This window comes from Momordica charantia, assembly GCF_013281855.1.
Source record: "Momordica charantia cultivar OHB3-1 chromosome 8 unlocalized genomic scaffold, Mcharantia_2.0 BLBB01000008.1, whole genome shotgun sequence".
NCBI lineage: Eukaryota > Viridiplantae > Streptophyta > Magnoliopsida > Cucurbitales > Cucurbitaceae > Momordica > Momordica charantia.
The window spans coordinates 8332147-8351550 of record NW_028275166.1 but is presented as its reverse complement, the minus strand read 5'-3'; the positions used below and the strand labels follow the sequence as shown (position 1 = coordinate 8351550).

Sequence of the window (19404 nt, the reverse complement as noted above, 5' to 3'; positions counted from 1 at the left end):
GTTGTCAATCCCACCTATTCTCCCTTAACATGTCGAACAGCATTGACCAGTCGAGCAAACTTTTACTGTTTTTCAGTTTTATCAACACTAATCATGGTCAGGAGAAAAACATTACACTACAAATTTCCTATCATACAACACTGAGGCCCCAGAATAACGATTAACGAACAATTCAAACATTAGAACATAATAATAATATCCAATTTTCTTATTAATAAATTCTATCCCTGCCTTTAGGATGATAATATCACCAGCCAAAACCTTGTAAAAATGGTTAGAAGTATAGACCCCAAACAAGACATAGATTAAAAAAAAAAATGTGAAAATGCTATCAATCCAATCATAAGAAATTCCATAAACAAAATAGTAAGGAATTAAAGTGAGCTTCAGTATTGAAGGCAATAACATCATCAAACAAAATTCATATAGATAACCGTCCAAAAATGACATAATCCTCCTAAAAACTATGATAAGGTACCAAGTTGTGCCACAATCAACCTTCAACGTTTTAAGCTGATGTTGCTGCTCCTTTGCCCCTTGGTGCTGCTTGAGTGCCTAATAATCAAAGAACCCAATGTAATTAAAAACCACAAAATTCCCCAAAAATTTCGTTGATATGAAGAAAAGGAAGAAAAGGAAATATAAAACCACACTAGTACCTTCTCTGAAACCACTCTTAAATCTGCGAGGAACATGGCGCATGTACCTCATCCGCCCAGTTCCAGTGGTCTTCCTACGGATCGCCTTCACGCTCCAGTTATCTATACCCCAAATCCCCATCAAACAATTGAACAACTAAACCAAATTTGAAAACCTAAAAGTAAAATAAATTCACTCGAACGAATTACTATGTACAAAACAAATCTACTGCCATCTAAGCCGATAGTGGGTGATCTACGGTGATCATTCCTAATCGATGAAACGAATTAAGCGCAGTAAACAACACATAATCGAATCATGCGATAATGTAAAACCTAAACAAAACAGCCTCTCCTTTGGCGAACTTACATTTACGCTTACGGGCGGCAGGGAATGCACAGGCGGAGCATCGACTCTTCTGCAGGTGAAAGCTCCGGCGGCCACATCTCACACAGAGAGTGTGGGTCTTGTTCCTCCTCTTACCGAAACTTCCCGTTCCCTTACCCTATTTTACCGATCAACACGCAAAAAATTAGCCAACTCGAATTCCCGATTCAACAACATTCATACAGAAAGAGAAAACTTTTGGAGAGTAAAAGCAAGTCCACCACTACCATTTAATCGAATTCGACGATGAAGCGCTCGGATTCTTCTTCCGTCCAAAGAGGACTGAGATGTAAGCGGCAACCTTTATATGCGAGGGTTTAGGGTTTGAAGGGATTGCGGAGTAAATTCGGTGCAAGAGAAACCGACCCGTATAGCTTCGACCTAACCCGAACTTTTTTACTGGGTCGGGTCGGTTTGTTCTCTTAATAGAACTGATGTCTTTGGGCCTTGAATTGAGCCTTCCTGCACACGAGAAAAGGGTCCTACATGTTTGTTCTCTTAGAACTGAGGCCTTTTGGGCTTTGAATTGGGCCCTCCTTTACACGATGAGAAAGCCCAACATGTTAGTTCAGGTTTAAAAGTATTTTGAAAAATATGATATTTTGACCATTATAGTATTCATATCATATCTTTTTTCTTTTTTTTTTAATACTGTGAGATGGAGATCGAACTCACAACCTCTTAATTGGAGATATATGTCAATTATTACTAATGGGGAATCGAATTCACAACCTCCTAGTTGAATATATATATCAATTACTGAGTTATGCTCACTTCGTAAAATTCATAATTTGAACATCTCCCACATAAATAACTACCTAAACTAAATGGTTTAATTTATTGCTATTTAATAATAAACTATTCTTGGAAAATTATTTCAAATATTTTTTAAAGTAAAAATTTCACTAGAAATTAGAATATGACTGCACTTTATCAATTAACCAACCACATGGGGAAAAGCAACCATGTTTTTTGAAATATTACGAGAAAACTAAAAAGGCACCGAAAAAGACCATTCCTCATATTTGTGGACACGTGGTACGGGGTCTGAATCACGTGCCCACCACCGGTCCATGCGGTGTGGCCGTCTGGCGGATCGTGGAAATTGTAGGGACGATTTGTACCTGAAAACCCCAACTTACGGGCCACGTGTCCATGGAGTGGGTCCCACTGTTTTGTTTCTTTTGGGCTGCCCGGGGGAGGGGGCAGTAACATCCAACGGTGAGAATCTATTCAAATGGTGTGACCGATAGTGAAGATCGAACCGCGAATAATTGACGGGTCGTAGTTGGAGTTGGTGGATCTCCTCCAACAGGTTGAGCCTCTTTTGTAATGGACGGCATGACTTACAAACAGATAAACGAAAGAACAAAAACTCCAAAACGTGATTCATTTTGGCCTTTTCTTTTCTTTTTTTCTAATTTTATTATTTTCTTTTACAAATCTAGTTAAAAAGAGAGGCTACAAATATAGCAATAATAATAGCCTAATGATACAATTAATAATTTATAAAAATTATATAAAAAAATAATTTAAAATTGGATAAAAAAAGATATGATGCACATCAATAATTGAGGATTGATTATTTCAATCAAAATCTATAACAATTATCAATTATGTGACTTACTTGTTTAAGGTTACTATTGTTGTCTAAGAGACAATTTCGCTACAGAAATGAATGATGTAATTCTCTCTATTAATGATGAAATTAAGTCTTACGAGTCAAGACCGTAAATGTAAATTAGGCTAAACTAAAAGGAAGGTTGATCCATGGGCAACCTGTGGTCAGTCCAGGGTCATGGTCCATTTGATCGGCTCAGTGCCACGACCCACCTTAGATCAACTATCCCTTGGACTAGCATCCATAGCCCAGCATAAGAGTACATCTGAACTCAATGACTCATTCGATTATCAAGTGACCAAGCCATCAAATTTAAAGTTCAAGATGAAAGGAATTCAAAAAAGTTATTAGACTTCTTATAAATAGAGAAAGAACTCATAATAGAGTTATGCTACAAAATCCACTCTTGCTATGGTTTATACATGCAATTTTGAAAGAAAAATAGTTAAATGTTTTATCTAAAAAGTACCTCTATATCATTTTTATTTACTTTATAATTTCTTGAACCACTTTTACTTATTAAAAAAATTAAGAAATGCTTTTAGTCAGCCAAAAACACGTTTACAATTTTTAAGAAAGCAATTTTCAGTCGAAGGCATGCGAAACACATACCAATACTAACAATTAAACTTCATTAAGGATTTCATTTTTAATTTTCAATTTTTAAATATTATATTTTTTTTACAACTTTTTAGTATATATTTTCAACTTTCTTTAATCTGTAGTATAGGTAGATTATTAGTCAAATTTTAAAAACAAAAACGTCTGTTTATTGTTGTTTTTCACTAAACTGATTATTTTATTATATTATTTAAAATACAAAACCAACCAAACAAGTTATCTCCAAACCATCTTTCACAACTCCATGGAAATTGAATCAAATAACTTTAATTTTTTTTTTTAAATGCTCAAATGACCCAACCCTCTCTAAATGTGTCAAGATGACCTACTTTAAGCATTAATGATGTGTCAGAGAAGATGAAATGATCAAAATGTCCTTAATTATAAGACATGACGGCGGGAAAAAACCTTGGCCGAGGTCATATTAATTCCCGCCCAGGAGTCATTTAATTCACAACAACCATTGTCTTTAATTTTGCTACTTTTGATTTCTTCTTAAGATTGGACTTTGCTGTTTTGTTTGCTTTGATTTTGAAACATGTTGTCAATTTTAAATTTAGTTTCGTATTTTGGCATGATTCTGTTAAGGTTGACTATGAACCTTGGCGGGAGTTATGGTTTTCCGATCGAGTTTCATAAGAAACGTTGAACCTCGGGCAAGGTTTCACCCAAGGTCAATGGTTGGTGATAGAAAAAGTTGACGCAACGTCGAGGTTTCTAAGCCTCTGTCATTTTTCTCGGGTTCGGTCTCGGGCGAGGTTGAGCCTGAGGTAATTGAAGGTCATTTGAGTTAATTTTCCAACTCTATCCCAATTTTTCCTTTTTTTTTTTTCTTCTTTTTACACTTGTGTTGGAAATTTGGAATTTGATGGTAGACATCTGGACTAATATTAAAAGAAATTCGTAAATTCTAACCGTTCACATCACTGTGGTTTGAACTAACATTTTAAAATCTATTTACTTAGATAAATTCTGGAAAGAACTTCCAAATCCTACGCCATGGTTCAAGTCTATCAAGACCCAATTTCTATCCTATCAAAATAAACAAATTATAAACACAGTTGTGAAAGCAAACCTACATTTTAATATACAATTCTTTATCTGCACTTGCAAATTTATTAATTCCATGCAATTAAACACTTAACCGACCTAAACACCCTAATCAAACATTTATGACACTCTTTAAAACTCTTGACGCTTAAATCTTCACCTTTTATGTTTGATTAGTAATCCAAAAAAAACAAGTTAAAATTACAAATTTGATTCTAATTTTTTAAGTTTTCTAATATATTATATTATTGAGCTTTTAAAATTGTGTTTTAAACGTTTTTGTTTTTGCTAACCATCTTAATTGTGAAAAAAAAAATCTAATATACCTGGAATTTTTTTTTAAGTAGAATCACGTGTGGGTTGAGATTCAAATTTGTAACATTTTGATTAAAGATAAGTATATTTTGATTAAAGATAAGTATAAGTTGAGCTATGTTAGGATCTATCAATTCCTCTATTAATTATTATACACAAATTTAAGGTCAGACAACTAAAACTTATACTTTAACCAAAAAAAAGTGTCATAAAATTACATCTCACGTTATAATAAAGCACAAAACCGACCAAACACAATCTAGCTAAATCTAAACATTTGTGATTCATAGTAAATCACTAATTAATAAATCACACATAATCTACACAAATCTAAATATTTGCAACTAGTTTATTTACACAAATCCAAACATTTCAATTATAGAGTCAAAGTTTAATTCAAACTTATTGAAAAGCAAAAACAAACCAAAAAACAGAGACATAATTTTCTAGAACAAGTTTTCAGACAGCGAAAGGATGCACCTCCCTCAATCCTCCTATTTGCCACTGCATCTAAATCTCCTATACAATCAATAATTATACAGCAGCAATGATCTGAAAATGCACAAATTTTTCGTCATCATCATCATTTTTTCCCTGTAACTCCAATCAAGAAGTTACAGAATTCAGAGAATTCGAACAATTCTTTCCACAAGTTCTTCACCCACTCAAATTAGCAGATGGAACTGGAAAACAGAGGTCGGTCCCAGAGATAAATGCTTGAAAAGAGACAAATTAAACCCCAATCTTCTCTTTTCTCCCATTTTTCAATCTCCTCTTAGATCGTATTCTCGGCGTGAAGTCCTCCATTACTGGACAGACACCTCAAGCTGAGCTCATACGCAGAGAAAATAGCTCCATTCACCACAAAAGCTCTGGCAATGGCGGTCCCCAATCCACGATACAATACGCTGTACCCTTCTTCCTTGACGCTCTTGTAAAGGCAATCCGCAATTCCAGAGTACTTTTGAAACGAGAATTTGGACTGAGCCTGAAGTCTGGTTTTCACGACGTCCAGTGGGTAGCAGCAGACCCAGCTGGCGACGCCGGCAAGCCCGCCGGCGACCAGCATCGTCCTCACCGTCTCTTCGCCGGTCATCCGGCAGCCAGGGTGAAGCTTCTCCCTCATGTATTCGTAAGTCAAAAAGTAGAAGCAGTGCGAAGGCGCGTCTCTGAGCATCGTTATGGTCAAGCCTCTGTAAAGTCCTCTGTATCCTTCGCTTCTGAAAATGTTCTTCGCCACTTTCATCGGCCCCGGCCGGGACGACGACGACGACCCCAGATCTGCGTGGCTCGAGGAATTCGAATCCTGTAGCTGAAGCCGGATTTTCACGAGCTCCACCGGCGTCAGAATTAGGCTCTGCAGAGCTCCGGTTCCGAATCCCCCTAATGCTACCGCTTTGTACGACGGTGGCCGGTTCTCCGTCGCCGCCGGATCGAACGCCCGGCACAGCACGGCGTTCGTCTGGAAAACAATGGCGTTCTGCAGAATACATGTGAATTTTCAGATGGATGGTTTTGTTTTCTTCCTCAAATTTTAAAATTGGCCAAAATAAACAGATGATTTTGTTATAACGGTTTCTGGGTAGTGGGTAGATTCTGGAATCTGAAATGATTTGATTGAGGATTAAAAAGAAGAACAGATCGAGAAAAAAAAAAGGACCTGAAAAGTGACGGAAGCGAGTGGCGCTCCCATGCCTCTGTAGAGGGCAGCGGGGCCGCCGTTGGAGACGATGTTACGGAGGACGCTGAAGGCGGAGCCGGAGGTGGAGTGCTGCTGACGGACGCGAAGGGTGTCGAGTGGGTAGCCGGATACAATACCCGCGGCGCCGCCGATCCCGCCGGCGACGAACTCTTTCCCCCAGCTGCTGGCGAGGAACTCCGGCCAGAAATCCATTCTCGAATTTTCTTTCTTCTCCTGCTTTTTGACAAGGCAAAAAGAAGAAAAAAAGGGTCAAATTTCGCGGCTTCCTCCGTTTGGATTTTGCTTGCACGGAAGAAATCGCGAGTGCAGAAATAGATTTTGATTTTCGTTTTTATCCAGAAAACAGGGGAGGGGATTCGGTGGTTATCTTTTCCGGGAATCAGCGAAGAAGAAAGAAAAAATTTTCTCACTTCTTTTTCTTTCTCTCCCGGAAAAGTTAAGCCACAGAAGCACTTCCCAATTTCTCTTCGCCGATTTCACCCAGCACCCATTAGTCTATATCCTCGTGAAAATTGGAATCTCACAAACAAATATCTTTTTTTTTTTAATAAGAGAGAGAATCAAAAAAGAGAAATAAAAAAATGACACTTTTTTGAAAAATAAAAAATAAAAATGGCCAAAAGCCACGAAGTGACAAATTATGACCACGTTTCCCGCTCCTAATTCGTTTAAGTGCAGAGGAAAAAGCCACCGGCTGCGTGAAATCTCACCTCAATTCAATTGCATTCAGATATAAAATTAATAGAAAATTTATATAGGTAAAATTCCAAATCATAATTTAAATAGAAAGTTTAATTAAAATAATATAACGTAAACGCCATGTAATTTAAATAACTTAATTTAATAATATAATCTAATATATCCTTACTAATCACCTATATTTATCTGGGCCATCATTGAAAAATTAATGGGTAATTATTTAAAAAATATTTATTTTTTTTTATTTTTCTATCTCAATGGTTAAAGATTTAATGATTGGAAGCACAAATATGGTTCTCCTTCCTCAGTGAAGACCTAAGTATTAAATATAGACTATATATTTTAGTCTAAAATCTTGGTAAGTTCTTTAAATTTAATATCTATAGTTAAAAAAAATCTAATTTAATTTTTGTGTTTAATATTTTTTTAAATCTAGTTCATCACTATTAGTTATATATTATAATTAATTGATGATAAATTTTGATATAATACCCAGTGAATTGATGAAATTTTAAAATAAAAATGTTATTAAAAAAATTTGAAATTCATCGTAAAAAATAAAATTGAAATTATTGCTTAAATTTGGATTACCTGCATTGCTAAAATCACACCAATCTAAGATGATCTGCAAAATAGGATAGTGTAGTAAAAAGTATAACTCTATAGCGTATCTCAATTATGAGTGCCTTATTTCTTTTTATAGAGAAGAAATTCTAAAGGAGCTAGGATATCTATGAGTGCCTTATTCCTTTTCATAGAAGAGAATCCTAAAGGCACTGGGATATCTTTTTCCAAACATACTTAATCTTTATTTGAACTTCTTGGATATTATAAGAAATCCTCCTCTATTTAGCATATCTTATTCTTTTTGAACCATGGGCTTTTAGGACCTTTTTGTTGGTCTTTTGGTATTCTTCACACTGAAATGACAATATGAACTATACCGACTAGTCAAATTTCTTAGTTGGTCGGCCTCGACCTAGCACCAAGGTTTAGAGCTCTCAGGGCGCTCGGGGCATGGCCTCGTTGCCGCTAGGAGCTGGTTGGGGTGCCAGCCCTACCGCTAAATGACGCTGAGTGCTCTTCTTTTAGTCAGCTACAAATTTTTCTTTTGGCTTTTAGGTCATTTGTTGTTTTTTACTCTCGGATATTGATTCATAATTCGTTTGCCTACTTCATCCATCACAGTATCAAATTCTCATAAATTTAGAAGGTGAATTATAAAATTTTATCTCTTAAATAATTTTCTCCAATGAAAAATTAAATTAAAAAAAAGTGGGGTGGTACACCGTAAAAACGAATCGGCCATCTGCTTCCTCATTGTGATTTGTAACCACGAGGTCCAACAGAAACACGACACGTGGAATTTCCGGTCTTGAAAAGTTCAAAAATAAAATTTTACCCACCCACCCAATTAGTAGAGAGCCCGTGAGACATCCTTGTCGATATCCGTTAACCCGACTACGTGGGCCCCGCTGTGTCTGGCAGGACCACGTCACTTTTCCGGCCACTTGCTTGACGTTTGTCAGACACAGTACGGCAGTGTTATGTTTACATAGAAAATCCCCACCATGGTTTTTAATTTTAACTTCCCCTAAACCTTTGGATATTTTTAAAATTTTAATTTTGTTCAATTTCCGTGGCCCCACAAATTTTCCTTTTTTTTCCAATATTCTATGGATGTGATAACTTACTTTTAATAATTCGAGGTTTGTGGCCCAAAAATTTTGTGTTGGGTTGGAATATTAAATTTCCAATGTGTTATTATGACAGGTTTGAAAATTATTTTTATTTTTTAAAATTTAATTATTGCAGTTAAATATTTTCTTTTTGTGTGTATATATATAGTAGTCTTATTTAGAAAGAATGCATTTAAAAACTCTATATTATAAATATCATAATTGAATATTTTTAATTGTTTTTTTACAAATATAAAAAACTACCTAAATATTGTTATGTTTTTAGATTTGCCTTTACGCAACTTCTTTGTATGGGCAACGTTAAATATTAAACCGTTTCTATATTTCTTTTTAGTATAAAATGTGGGGTAAGAATTTGAATTCATGGCTTTTTGGTCAGAGATAGGTGTCTTAACCACTTGAGATACGTTCGATTTTGTCAACCTTAATTTTATCCAAATATTTGAAAGTTATTAGTTACGAATTTAGAACCACGTTAAGTATTTATTATTATTATTTCATATAATGACTGTGAGGGAGTGCAAACCTTTTTTTCTAAAATTACACTGTTAAATAAATATAAATGCAACAATTATTTTTTAATACAATAATATGTATGAGTGAAGATTCGAACTTATTGTTTTTATTAGAGACAAATACTAAATACTTAATCAATTGATAGACTCGAGTTTGACAATTACATTCGATTATTTGGAGAAGAAATTACATTTTTTTTTAGAATTTTACTATCTACAGAATTGTAAAATCAAGCTATGAAAAGATGTGATAAGTGATAAAGGTGCAACGATATCTTTTCAACTTTACACTAAAGAAAAAAAAAAGAATAAAAAATTTCAAAACAAATATTTCCAGAGAAAAAAACAAAAGGAAGAAAAAGAGAATCTTTTTGTACCTTTTTGGATCTGAGGGAAAGGACGCGTGCTGATCGTCCAAGGAATCCAACAGCATCTGCCTCCTTAATTATTGACCGTCGGATCCTGATTCATATTTGTCGTATTAGCGGCCTTTCTGGTGGGCTCGGAGGCCCATTGTGGCGACTGATTCGGCCCATCGATTCATTGCCGCAGGGAGTTTCTTTGCTGCCGACGAGCGGCTGTTTCCTTTCTCCTCCGCCGCCGTCGCTCACTATGGTGAACGAGACCCGAGAGTAGAACCGTAATGGTGTAAGGTGTTACAAGGCTCCGTCATATCTAAATTCTCAATTTCCTGAGCCGTACGTCGCCGTCGCCGTCGCTATCGCCACCGTCTGTAAGTTTTGTGTGTCGCCGTTGTCCGAATCGCCATATTCAGGGCTCTCGTTTGGTATAACACCAATTCGTGTTCGAATTCGTCGCTTGGAGAGGTTAATTGTTCGTATGTCTCCCGAAGAGGAAAAAATGACTCGCCGCTCTCCTCTTGATTTTTCTTTAATTTTGTTTGCTTTCGTTTAGGGCTCCGATTGCTATCTTTATCTGATATATTTGTGATGAAAAATTCGGGGGTAGGAGATCATAAGAAGGAACCCTATAATTTCCCACTCGAATCATCGTCAACTGTCAACTCTTGTGTTAACTTACATCGATTTTTCATGTTTATTTGGGGATGTCGATTAAATTTATCAACAGTTTCGGGGGTGCTCAAGAAATTAGCTAAATTTTGAATGTAATTATGCCTGGGTAATTCTTGTTTGGTTGATTTTGAAGCAGTGGCTCATTATGCTCTGTCTTGGTACTTTGTTTTGATGGAGTCTGAGTGAGCAAAATGATAACGTGGTGCAAAATATAATCACCAAAAACAAAATTTCATTAGTTTCTATAGGGAAAACCAGCATAGCTTTTTTTGATAATTTGATGCTAGACTAAATGCTGTTCAATTTTATTTTGTTCTTAGCTCATCCTTTATCAGCAATGCTCGTGTAGAAAAAACATGTGAAATATTTTGTCTAAATGGATGTGTATAATGCAATCATACATGGATGAGTGTCTGTTATTGTAGTCTGGTTGATATACCGCACTTGAAATCAGATTTTCATTGAAATTGTAGGAATGGGGCAGACCGAAACCCCGGCAGAAAGCAGATATATTCCCTCAATTCAGCCCCAAGAAGACGAGGGCATAGAAGAAAACAAGGAAGAAAAAGACGAAAAACCCGAAAACGGAACAAGCACGAAGAAGAAAACCTCTGGAGTTCAACAGCATCCATAGGTAGTTCCCAAACTTTTTGGAACGAAGTAAGATGTATTTCTTTTTGTTTTAGGGATAGATTTGTGCCTAGTCTAGTCGGGAAGCTTCTGAGCTTCCACAGGTCTAAAGAACTCAAATCTTTCCTTTGATATCGATGTGATGAAAAACCCAGCTGGGAATTGGGATCTCACTCCAACCTTTCCTGTGGCCCATCTCTGGGGTCACTACAAAGATGCAATAATGGAGAATCCACGTGAGAGAGGAGCTAGAGGGACCTCTTGTTCAAGATTAGATCTTATTGTGGACCACATCAAGACGTCAAATTGTGGAGAAATGCACATGAGAGATAGAGGATTCTGGTAGCATGCTATTTGGATTATTCTGGAGAGAGAGAGATGGAGAAGATTCTGGTTAGATGCCACTTGAATTATTGAAGAGAGAGAAAGAGAGTGGGAGATTCTGATAAGGAGTTATTTGAATCATCCCAAGCCTTAGGAGTTACTTTAAGAAGCACTAAAGCAGAGTGAGAGATAAGAAACTGCCCCAATTATCCAAAGGCTGAGCCCTGAGGAGTAACTTTAAGAAGCAGAGAGATATATAGATGAGAGATTCTGATAAGGAGCTATTTGAATGATCCCCAGACTGAAGACCCAAGTAACTTAAAAGGAAGGAGGTTCGTTGTATTTGTAAAACAGTGCAAACAAAGTCTCACGTTGTCTTACATTAGCTATGGTACGTAAGAGAAGATAATTATCTCTATTTGTATGAAGTCTTTTGAATGGAACAAAAAGCAAAACCGTGAAGATTATATCTAAAGCGGACAATATCATACAATTGTGGAGATATTTAAGATATTGGATACCGTTATACTTCACAAGGTTGAATTGTATCTTTAAGAATAAGACAGTTCATAGAGAGGCTATCTTGACATGGTAACTAAGTGGCACAGCATCTCTCTCTGTGTATAGAATATGTATCCAAATTCCAAATGTTGCTGAAAATGTCATGTTGGTGGGCCGCCTACCACTTTTAACAACAGTAGCAGCACGGACAGCGATGGCTGCAGCCTGCCACGTGTGTAACTTGCGTAGGAGTTCAGCCACATAGGCAATAATTTACAGCTCAACAATTCGACATCATTCCGAGGTACATTCACCTGTTTTTTCGTGTATTATTTTGGGCAACTGTCGTTTTGAATGATTCATTTGACATGTTAAAGAGAGAACTTTAGAAGTGTTTTAAGTTATATATCTTATTGTGATGGGGGATAGGCTGTATAATATTAGTCACTTTTTAATGATTTCATTTTCTTAATCTTTTGGTGGCAAAGAGGAACTAAAAGTTCTTTTAATTATTTATGTAGCGGGTGCTTTTTGAAAAGATAAAAACACCCACTGAGGGTTTCTCCCCGATTTAATTTAAAATTTTCTCTTCTCCAGCTCTGTTTTTCCACTCTCCAAACTACAACAAATAGGTAAGATTTGACCATCTAACATCAGAATAAACCGATTAGTTGAGTTGGGCTCATATTAGTATTCTTGCATCAAAGTCGGTGCAAGGTTTTAATATTTATAGGGTTTCTCTTTTAAATTGTGATTAAAATTAAATAGAAGATTGAAAAGAGAATTCGATAGATAGAAATGGAATATTTTGTTGAATACTTCTAAACATTTTCTAATCCGTTCTTTTTTGCAGGAAGTTTCCAAATCGATCATTTTGAAGTTGCTCATTTATTTTCAGGCTTATTTGTTTGGTTCAAGAATTACGGGGTGAAAATCGATCGAACATGAGTGATTGCACATTTAGATTGACTTTTTGAGATATTTTAAGTAGGCAAGAACTTGAATGGTAAATGTAATAGCTGATTTCAAGTTATGCAAAAAAAATTTAGTGGGACAAAGAATCTTTCTTTGAAATCCAAATGGATTCGGAGAGTTTATAATGATTGTTTCACTAATCTATTGGTTTTGAATTTTATATTTTAAAAAGTCTAAAATATTTTAATAAAAGGATAATCTAATCTAATAACTAATTAAAAGATAATTTTTCTTAAGTTTTAGATAAAACATGTATACTTTTATGTATTTATAATTTTTGCTCGTAGAATAAGAATAATTATAAAAGAATAGGAAATTATTTTTGGGACTCATACCATTTGAATATTCTTAGAATTTGTAAATGAATGAATGGATGGTAATAGGATTAGAACTTTTTGCAACTTTTTGTGGTTATGTTAATTTTGAAGATTAAATATGGTTGAATTTTATTTTGTTACACTTTTCCTTTCTTTTGGTGGAGCCTCCACTTCTGCTAAATCAAATAAAAAGGAGTTAGGAATTGAGCTTTAAATCTTTTATTTAACTCACGTATCAGAGTTGGGAGACAAATATTGAACATGGTATCCTTGAGGATTATGTATAATTGGATTTTATTAGGAAATCATTTTAGTGAAATCATTCGAGGAGAGAAAGTAGTACGAAATGATTGATGAACTAGTTTTATGAATTATGGAACTCACTTATAAAAACTAGAAATAATATATAACTAGAGGTCACCACCATCGGGGTCTTAAATGTAGGTATTGGTGAAATGTTGACGTTTTAATTTGATGGAAATATCAAATAGATGTTTATAGTAAATTTATAAAAATAAAATATTAATTTATAAAAATAAAATAACAAATATTTAGAATAATAAATACGCATTTCATTTTTTAAAATAAGTTAAAATTTATTAAAATCAATATTAAGTTCACGTTGTTAATATTTTGTCAATTTTTTTTTGTGATATTATGAAAATGTCGATTCATCCCTCATATGAATGTCGAGCTCATAGCGTATAGAAATAATGTATAGATGTTGATGAAAATTTAATATCAAGCCTCGAATCAACGATCAACTTTAATTTTACATTGTGAGTACAGCTTAAAATGTTTATAAATAAATATTTTTGTTAAAATAATAATAAATATAATATTTTCTAAATATCTATTAAGCAATTTGACTTAACCATATATATATTGAAACTATAGCATTACCAGTCATTAATGCTTTTAACTATTGAGATAAACTCAAGTTTACACATGAATGAGTTACTTGAATCTTTTTGCCATCATTATTAATTTAAAAAATAAATAATTGACCTCAAAATCAAATGAATTTTAACTTAGATGTTATCAATATGATGTATATTATTTATGCACCACTAAGATCATTTTGCGAGGTTCAAATTGAAGGGCCCATCTTAGCATAGAATTTGCACGAGAGAAGAAGTCTTTGACACTCAAACCATAATAAGTCCAATCTATAACTTCAAATACCAAGAATAGAATCGTGTATATTGGTATGTGGAGCAAGTCCCTCGATTTATAGGCAAAAACCAATAGGTCCCACTTATCCAGTAATTAACAATCATTCCGTGATCCGCAATGTGTTGTTGGATTAGCGGTTAAAGAATAGTTAGGTGTGGTCTTACGTATTTCGGCTCATCCTTTATTAAGGTCGGTGGCATTTAAAATCCAAATAGCTCAACTTGGTTTTTAAGAAGATTGTAGCCTATATGGTCTATTCGTCGACTCAGGCAAAGGAGACATCCGAACCATTCTCAAAGATGCATATATTTCAAAATTAAGTTTCATACATGAAACATCATGGTGATGTGGCACCTTCCAACCTATACCTCATCGCCACGTGGTAGGTCGTTTAACTATACACATTTTGTAAGTAGAAATTGAAATACAAAGGTCGGAAATGGGCCTTAGAGAATTAAAGTTGGGAGAGGTCCGGCCCAGAGACCCATTTACGTTCTGAGGGCACGATATAAAACGACACCGTTGCAAGTTTCCTCGCCAGTAATCGAGTGTGGAGTTTTCATAACAGAAATACCAGACGGGACAGTCCCGCGAAAGCGCGAGCGAGAGAGATGGAGATGGCGACGCAGACCGAAAGCAGAGTGGATCGAAGGAGAAGACTGATGAGCAGAGAGATGGATCGAATGGCTCTGATCACCGGCCGCATAAAAAATCTGCCACCGTCGCCTCCGCCTTCTCCGTCTTCCCCATCGCCATTTCTTTACAATCATCATGCTCATACTCATCAGCGCGGCCATTCCCACACCGGAATTTCCCCCTCATTCTTCTCCAAAGACCTTCACAAGAATCCTGATTCCGTTCCTGTCATCTCTCACATCCACGGTACGCCCAATTCTGATTTCATTTCCTCAATTTCTCCATCTCAATCCTACATTTGATTCAACATTTTACATCTCACTGCTAGCTAGGGCTTTTTTCCCTTTCCTTTTTCTTTTATCTACCGATTTATTGGTTGTTTCGTGATAAAATGCTATTTATCTTGTTATGTGTCTCTATGTAATAGTTGGTTGCCTTTTTACCTATTTTATTGCTCCACGTATCGAGACTCTTCTCTATATATTTAGAGTCTTGTACCTTTTCATAATATGAGTTGAAATATTCTTATTTTGGTACTGTACGGACTATCATTTTATATGTCGTAATTGTGATCTAGAAAGCCAGATTAATTAATTGTAGTTTTTCATATAGATCAATTATATTCTTTTAGTCCATTAAGAGAAAAATTAACATGATTGGATTGGAGATTATTTGAGGCTATTTAATATGACTAGTAATTTTACATGGTTGGATTGCATGAGAGATATTAAATTGTTATTAGGGACATACAAATTTTGAATCGGACAAACTACACGCTGTGGCGGTCACATTCAATAATTTCTCTTAGTTCTATGTGAAGTTGTTTGTCATGACGATTTGATGGATTGATGTAGCACGTGAAATGTTTGTTCATTGAGAGATTTAATTTCATCTAATATTATATGCTAGCCATCATTATATATTTGAGTTTAGTCTACACCTTGATTAAATATCATGTTGAAACCATCTTTCTAGTTTTATTTTGATATATGCACAATTGAAATAGACTCAACTGGGACGAAATCTCAAAAATGCTAAATTATAGCCATATAGTTCTCTGAGTCGTCCTATAAAAATTTCTTTCACTTCATGTTTCATATTGAATTAATCAATTAACTTTGCATGACAAAGTCTTTATCAATGTAGTTATATAGAAAGGTGGTTTCTACACGTGTGCTAGTATTGATCAGATTTTGGTTTTATTATTTGAGTATCTATGAGGTTGCTGGGAAGAACTTTAATTTTTCATTTTTTTGATCATTATGAATTTATGATACATTAGGTTCTTTTTCTTCTTTTCTTTTGTATCATTATGCGGCTCTTAATACAAAATCAAAAGAAAAAAAAAATCAATAACGATATCATAGCTATTCTGGCCATTAATTGTTGGAAACTTTCCAAATCAATGTGCCTCACTTAAAAATTATCGTTTTGTTTTTCGGTGCTAGTTGTAAAAATAATTTGATATTATGATTTACGTGAGTTAGTTTCTAATATAAGAAATCTCATTTGACAGAAGAAAAGAAAATCACTGATCAAGTTAGTAATTTATTATCTCAAGATGAGCTATTAATCACACGTATTTGAATATGAGAATATGGGAATGACTCTTCTATTTATGTACTATTGGTAAGTGTGGTCCACCGTGAAGGTTATCAGACATTTTTGCAGGAATTACAGTGTTGGCTCCGTCATCGTGGGATGATGGGTGGCAGATGTTATTACTTCAAAGTACATTGGCATGACCTCAGCCATTACCAAGGTTATGTTGAGGTCCGATGTCTTTTACCTCGTTCTTTTTCTTCCGACATTTCCACGCCTCACCAAGCGGAGGGCATCTTGCGCTATTCCTAACCATCGGTATCAAACTCACAATTATGGTTGATGGGTGATAAACAATTGGATCCTTTCTCACACGATCTTGAAAGAAGTCGAATGTTGATCTATAAATGAGAAGCAGAATTTTTATCTGTTGCACTAAATATAATTTTGGAGTGAAAAATCTCAGTTTGTTTAATATGGACAATTAAAACCACAGCAGGATCAAAACCTCTGTTTCTCAGATTTGTAATTGTACAAGAAAGAACTCATTTGACTAGTTTCATTTGTTTTGCAGGCATCCCCAAGCCCAGAGATGAAAAGGCAGCCACTTTACTGAAGAGTATGTCCAGCAATGAAGTCGTCCTAGAAGAAAAGAAAAATGCTGTGATTGGAGGATACCAAATCAATTATCAAAAGCTGAACCCCATTGGAGAAGTAACCAGTCCAGTCTCAAGTCCATCTGCCATATCAGTGGCTGAGAAGGCCTCCATTTTTAAGGAACCTGCAGAGTCAAAAACACAATTTTCAAAGCCAAAACTCTTCACTTCAAAACGAGTGAACTCCTGCATTATTGCTTCTCAAACCACCAGAGTTTACTGCTCGGTGATCATCGCATCTTTGGCGGTTCTATCGCACCTGGATCACCTGCTGTTCATAATTAGGAACATAGTCAGGCCGGAGAGCACGGTGGCATCGAAGCCTCTCTACATTCTGCTGCTCACCGACGCGACGATCATCGTGGCGAGAATGTTGTCTGAGAGGCAGAAAGGTGGGATGGAGGAGGTGGCCGCGGTGGAGGAAGAACCCGAGAAAGTAGTAGTGAAGGAAGATGCACATAACTCGTGGGAATCCGCCGTGAAGCTTTTGGAGAGAGGTTTGGTGTTTTATCAAGCTTTTCGTGCCATCTTCATTGATTTTAGTGTTTATGCTGTGGTTGTTATTTGTGGCCTCTCTTTGCTGTAGCTTTACCTTATGTGTCTTTGCTTTTGATTTGATCTCTATTCAAGCATCCTCAGTTCGTTGGAGCTTAGCAGATGGAATATCCCAATTTGAAAGATTTTTGTTTTGATTATGTTTCTTTCTTTCAGAGGTACATATATATCACCATTTAATTTTGGTGTGGCTGCTTATGGCCAATCTTACATAGTTATATCATTCATTTCAAATGTTTAAAGCGTTTACAGTAAATAAATTCCTCTTTTTCATTTTCAATTTCCAGGTTCCTGAGCCATGTTTACTCTAATTAAATTTGAAAGAGAAAATGAGAATCATTCTTTGATGATCTGTTCTTGTTTCCCATGAACGATTTCTAATTTGGTTTGAGCCTACGGTAAGATCAGGGATCATTCACATTTATTATTTTGTTAGAAAGAATGATAGGGAATTCTTTCATCTCATTCTCACTCTTTGTTTGGACATTATATCCTCACATCCATTTTGGTTAAAGTCTCTAGTCTTTACAACAAAATGTTGTTGGTTTATTCGTTTTAATGAAATTTCCCCTTACTCGTAATTTGTAAGGGGAGTTTTAAAATCTCGTCCACATTCGACATCTTTGCATGTCTATATAGATTGATATGGACACAAGGAATGAATCGACATTTCTATTGTATCATATAAAAGAATTGAAATGAAAAACAAAATAAAATATTGTAACGTGGACATAAGTTTAATAATAAAAATTTTTAGAGTGAAATGTTATTTTTTTATTTTTATATATTTTAGAATTTCTTAAGATTTGTTTGATGAGTATTTAGTTTTTAATTTTATGATTTTGAAAATTAAGTTTGTTTCACCTATATATTTCCTCGTTTTATTTAGGAAATCTTTTAAAAATCTAAGTTAAAATTTGAAAACTAACCAAGGTAGGTGTTTGATATCATTTTTTCATTTTTCATTTTTAGTTTTTTGAATAAAACCTTTTAAAAATCTAAGTTAAAATTTGAAAACTAACCAACGTAGGTGTTTGATATCATTTTTTCATTTTTCATTTTTAGTTTTTTGTTTTAGAAAGTACGCTCGTTAGTTCTCTCACTATTTATTTGGTTTGTTTTTCACATTTTTTTCATTAACACTTCTTATCTAAATTTTAAAATAAAAACAAGTTTTTGGAAATTTTTCTTAAAAAAAGTTTAGCTTAAATTTTGAAAATATTTTTAAAAAGTTAGTAACAAGACAAAGAATACATAAGTGGAAGTAGGGGTGTTAGAAAAACTCGATGACTCGAAAAAATCGATCAATCCAACCCAAACTTTGAACCCTACGATTTGGGTTGAATTATAAACTTATTTGGGTTTAAATAAATGAAAATTGTATGGGTTGGATTGATTTAACGATTCACTCAAAATAAGTTTTGGTTGAACTGAACCAACTCAAACCTATTATTAATTTTAAAACTGTTTTTTAGTCACCATAAAAATTATATATTATATTTATTTTAATTTTATTTAATTCAATAATTATTTATTCTACAAGGACTTTTAAGAACAACCTTTTAAAGTTTTTGTTCGGCGTACCTTTTCACCATATAAGTAAAAATCGAATTATGAGTATGGATTCAATGTCTGACAATATATATAAATAAATGTTTAAGATATTATCATTCACTTTTTCTTTTTTTTTTTGTTATACAATACTTTGAATAAATGACCCGAATAATCCGAACCAATCTAATCCAACCCAAATATTTCATAGTTGAGTTGGGTTGAGTTATCAATTAATAAAGATTGTTTGGGTTGAAT

At 34.7% G+C, this 19404-nt stretch overlaps 3 protein-coding genes and 1 long non-coding RNA gene across 4 annotated transcripts; 2 read left to right on the top strand and 2 right to left on the bottom strand.

Annotated features, from left to right (window-relative positions):
• Positions 1-285: 285 nt before the first annotated feature.
• Positions 286-1406, bottom strand: LOC111021025 (large ribosomal subunit protein eL37x). The gene is made up of 4 exons (XM_022297852.2): positions 1254-1406; positions 1009-1144; positions 660-761; positions 286-555 (listed from the first exon to the last, which is right to left on the bottom strand). The coding sequence occupies exons 1-4, from the start codon at positions 1254-1256 to the stop codon at positions 509-511; spliced, it is 288 nt and encodes a 95-aa protein (XP_022153544.1). The 5' UTR covers positions 1257-1406; the 3' UTR covers positions 286-508.
• A 3548-nt stretch (positions 1407-4954) lies between these two features.
• Positions 4955-6918, bottom strand: LOC148209464 (mitochondrial arginine transporter BAC2-like). The gene is made up of 2 exons (XM_088128254.1): positions 6294-6918; positions 4955-6113 (listed from the first exon to the last, which is right to left on the bottom strand). Exons 1-2 carry the CDS (start codon positions 6525-6527, stop codon positions 5409-5411), a joined length of 939 nt encoding a protein of 312 aa, XP_087984380.1. The 5' UTR covers positions 6528-6918; the 3' UTR covers positions 4955-5408.
• A 2484-nt stretch (positions 6919-9402) lies between these two features.
• On the top strand, positions 9403-12868 carry LOC111021127 (uncharacterized). Its single transcript, XR_015792616.1, has 2 exons — positions 9403-12042; positions 12592-12868. It is a non-coding gene; the product is annotated as an uncharacterized LOC111021127 (long non-coding RNA).
• Positions 12869-14729: 1861 nt separating this feature from the next.
• LOC111021081 (uncharacterized) lies at positions 14730-17813 on the top strand. The gene is made up of 2 exons (XM_022297928.2): positions 14730-15088; positions 16959-17813. The coding sequence occupies exons 1-2, from the start codon at positions 14818-14820 to the stop codon at positions 17624-17626; spliced, it is 939 nt and encodes a 312-aa protein (XP_022153620.1). The 5' UTR covers positions 14730-14817; the 3' UTR covers positions 17627-17813.
• Positions 17814-19404: the final 1591 nt, after the last annotated feature.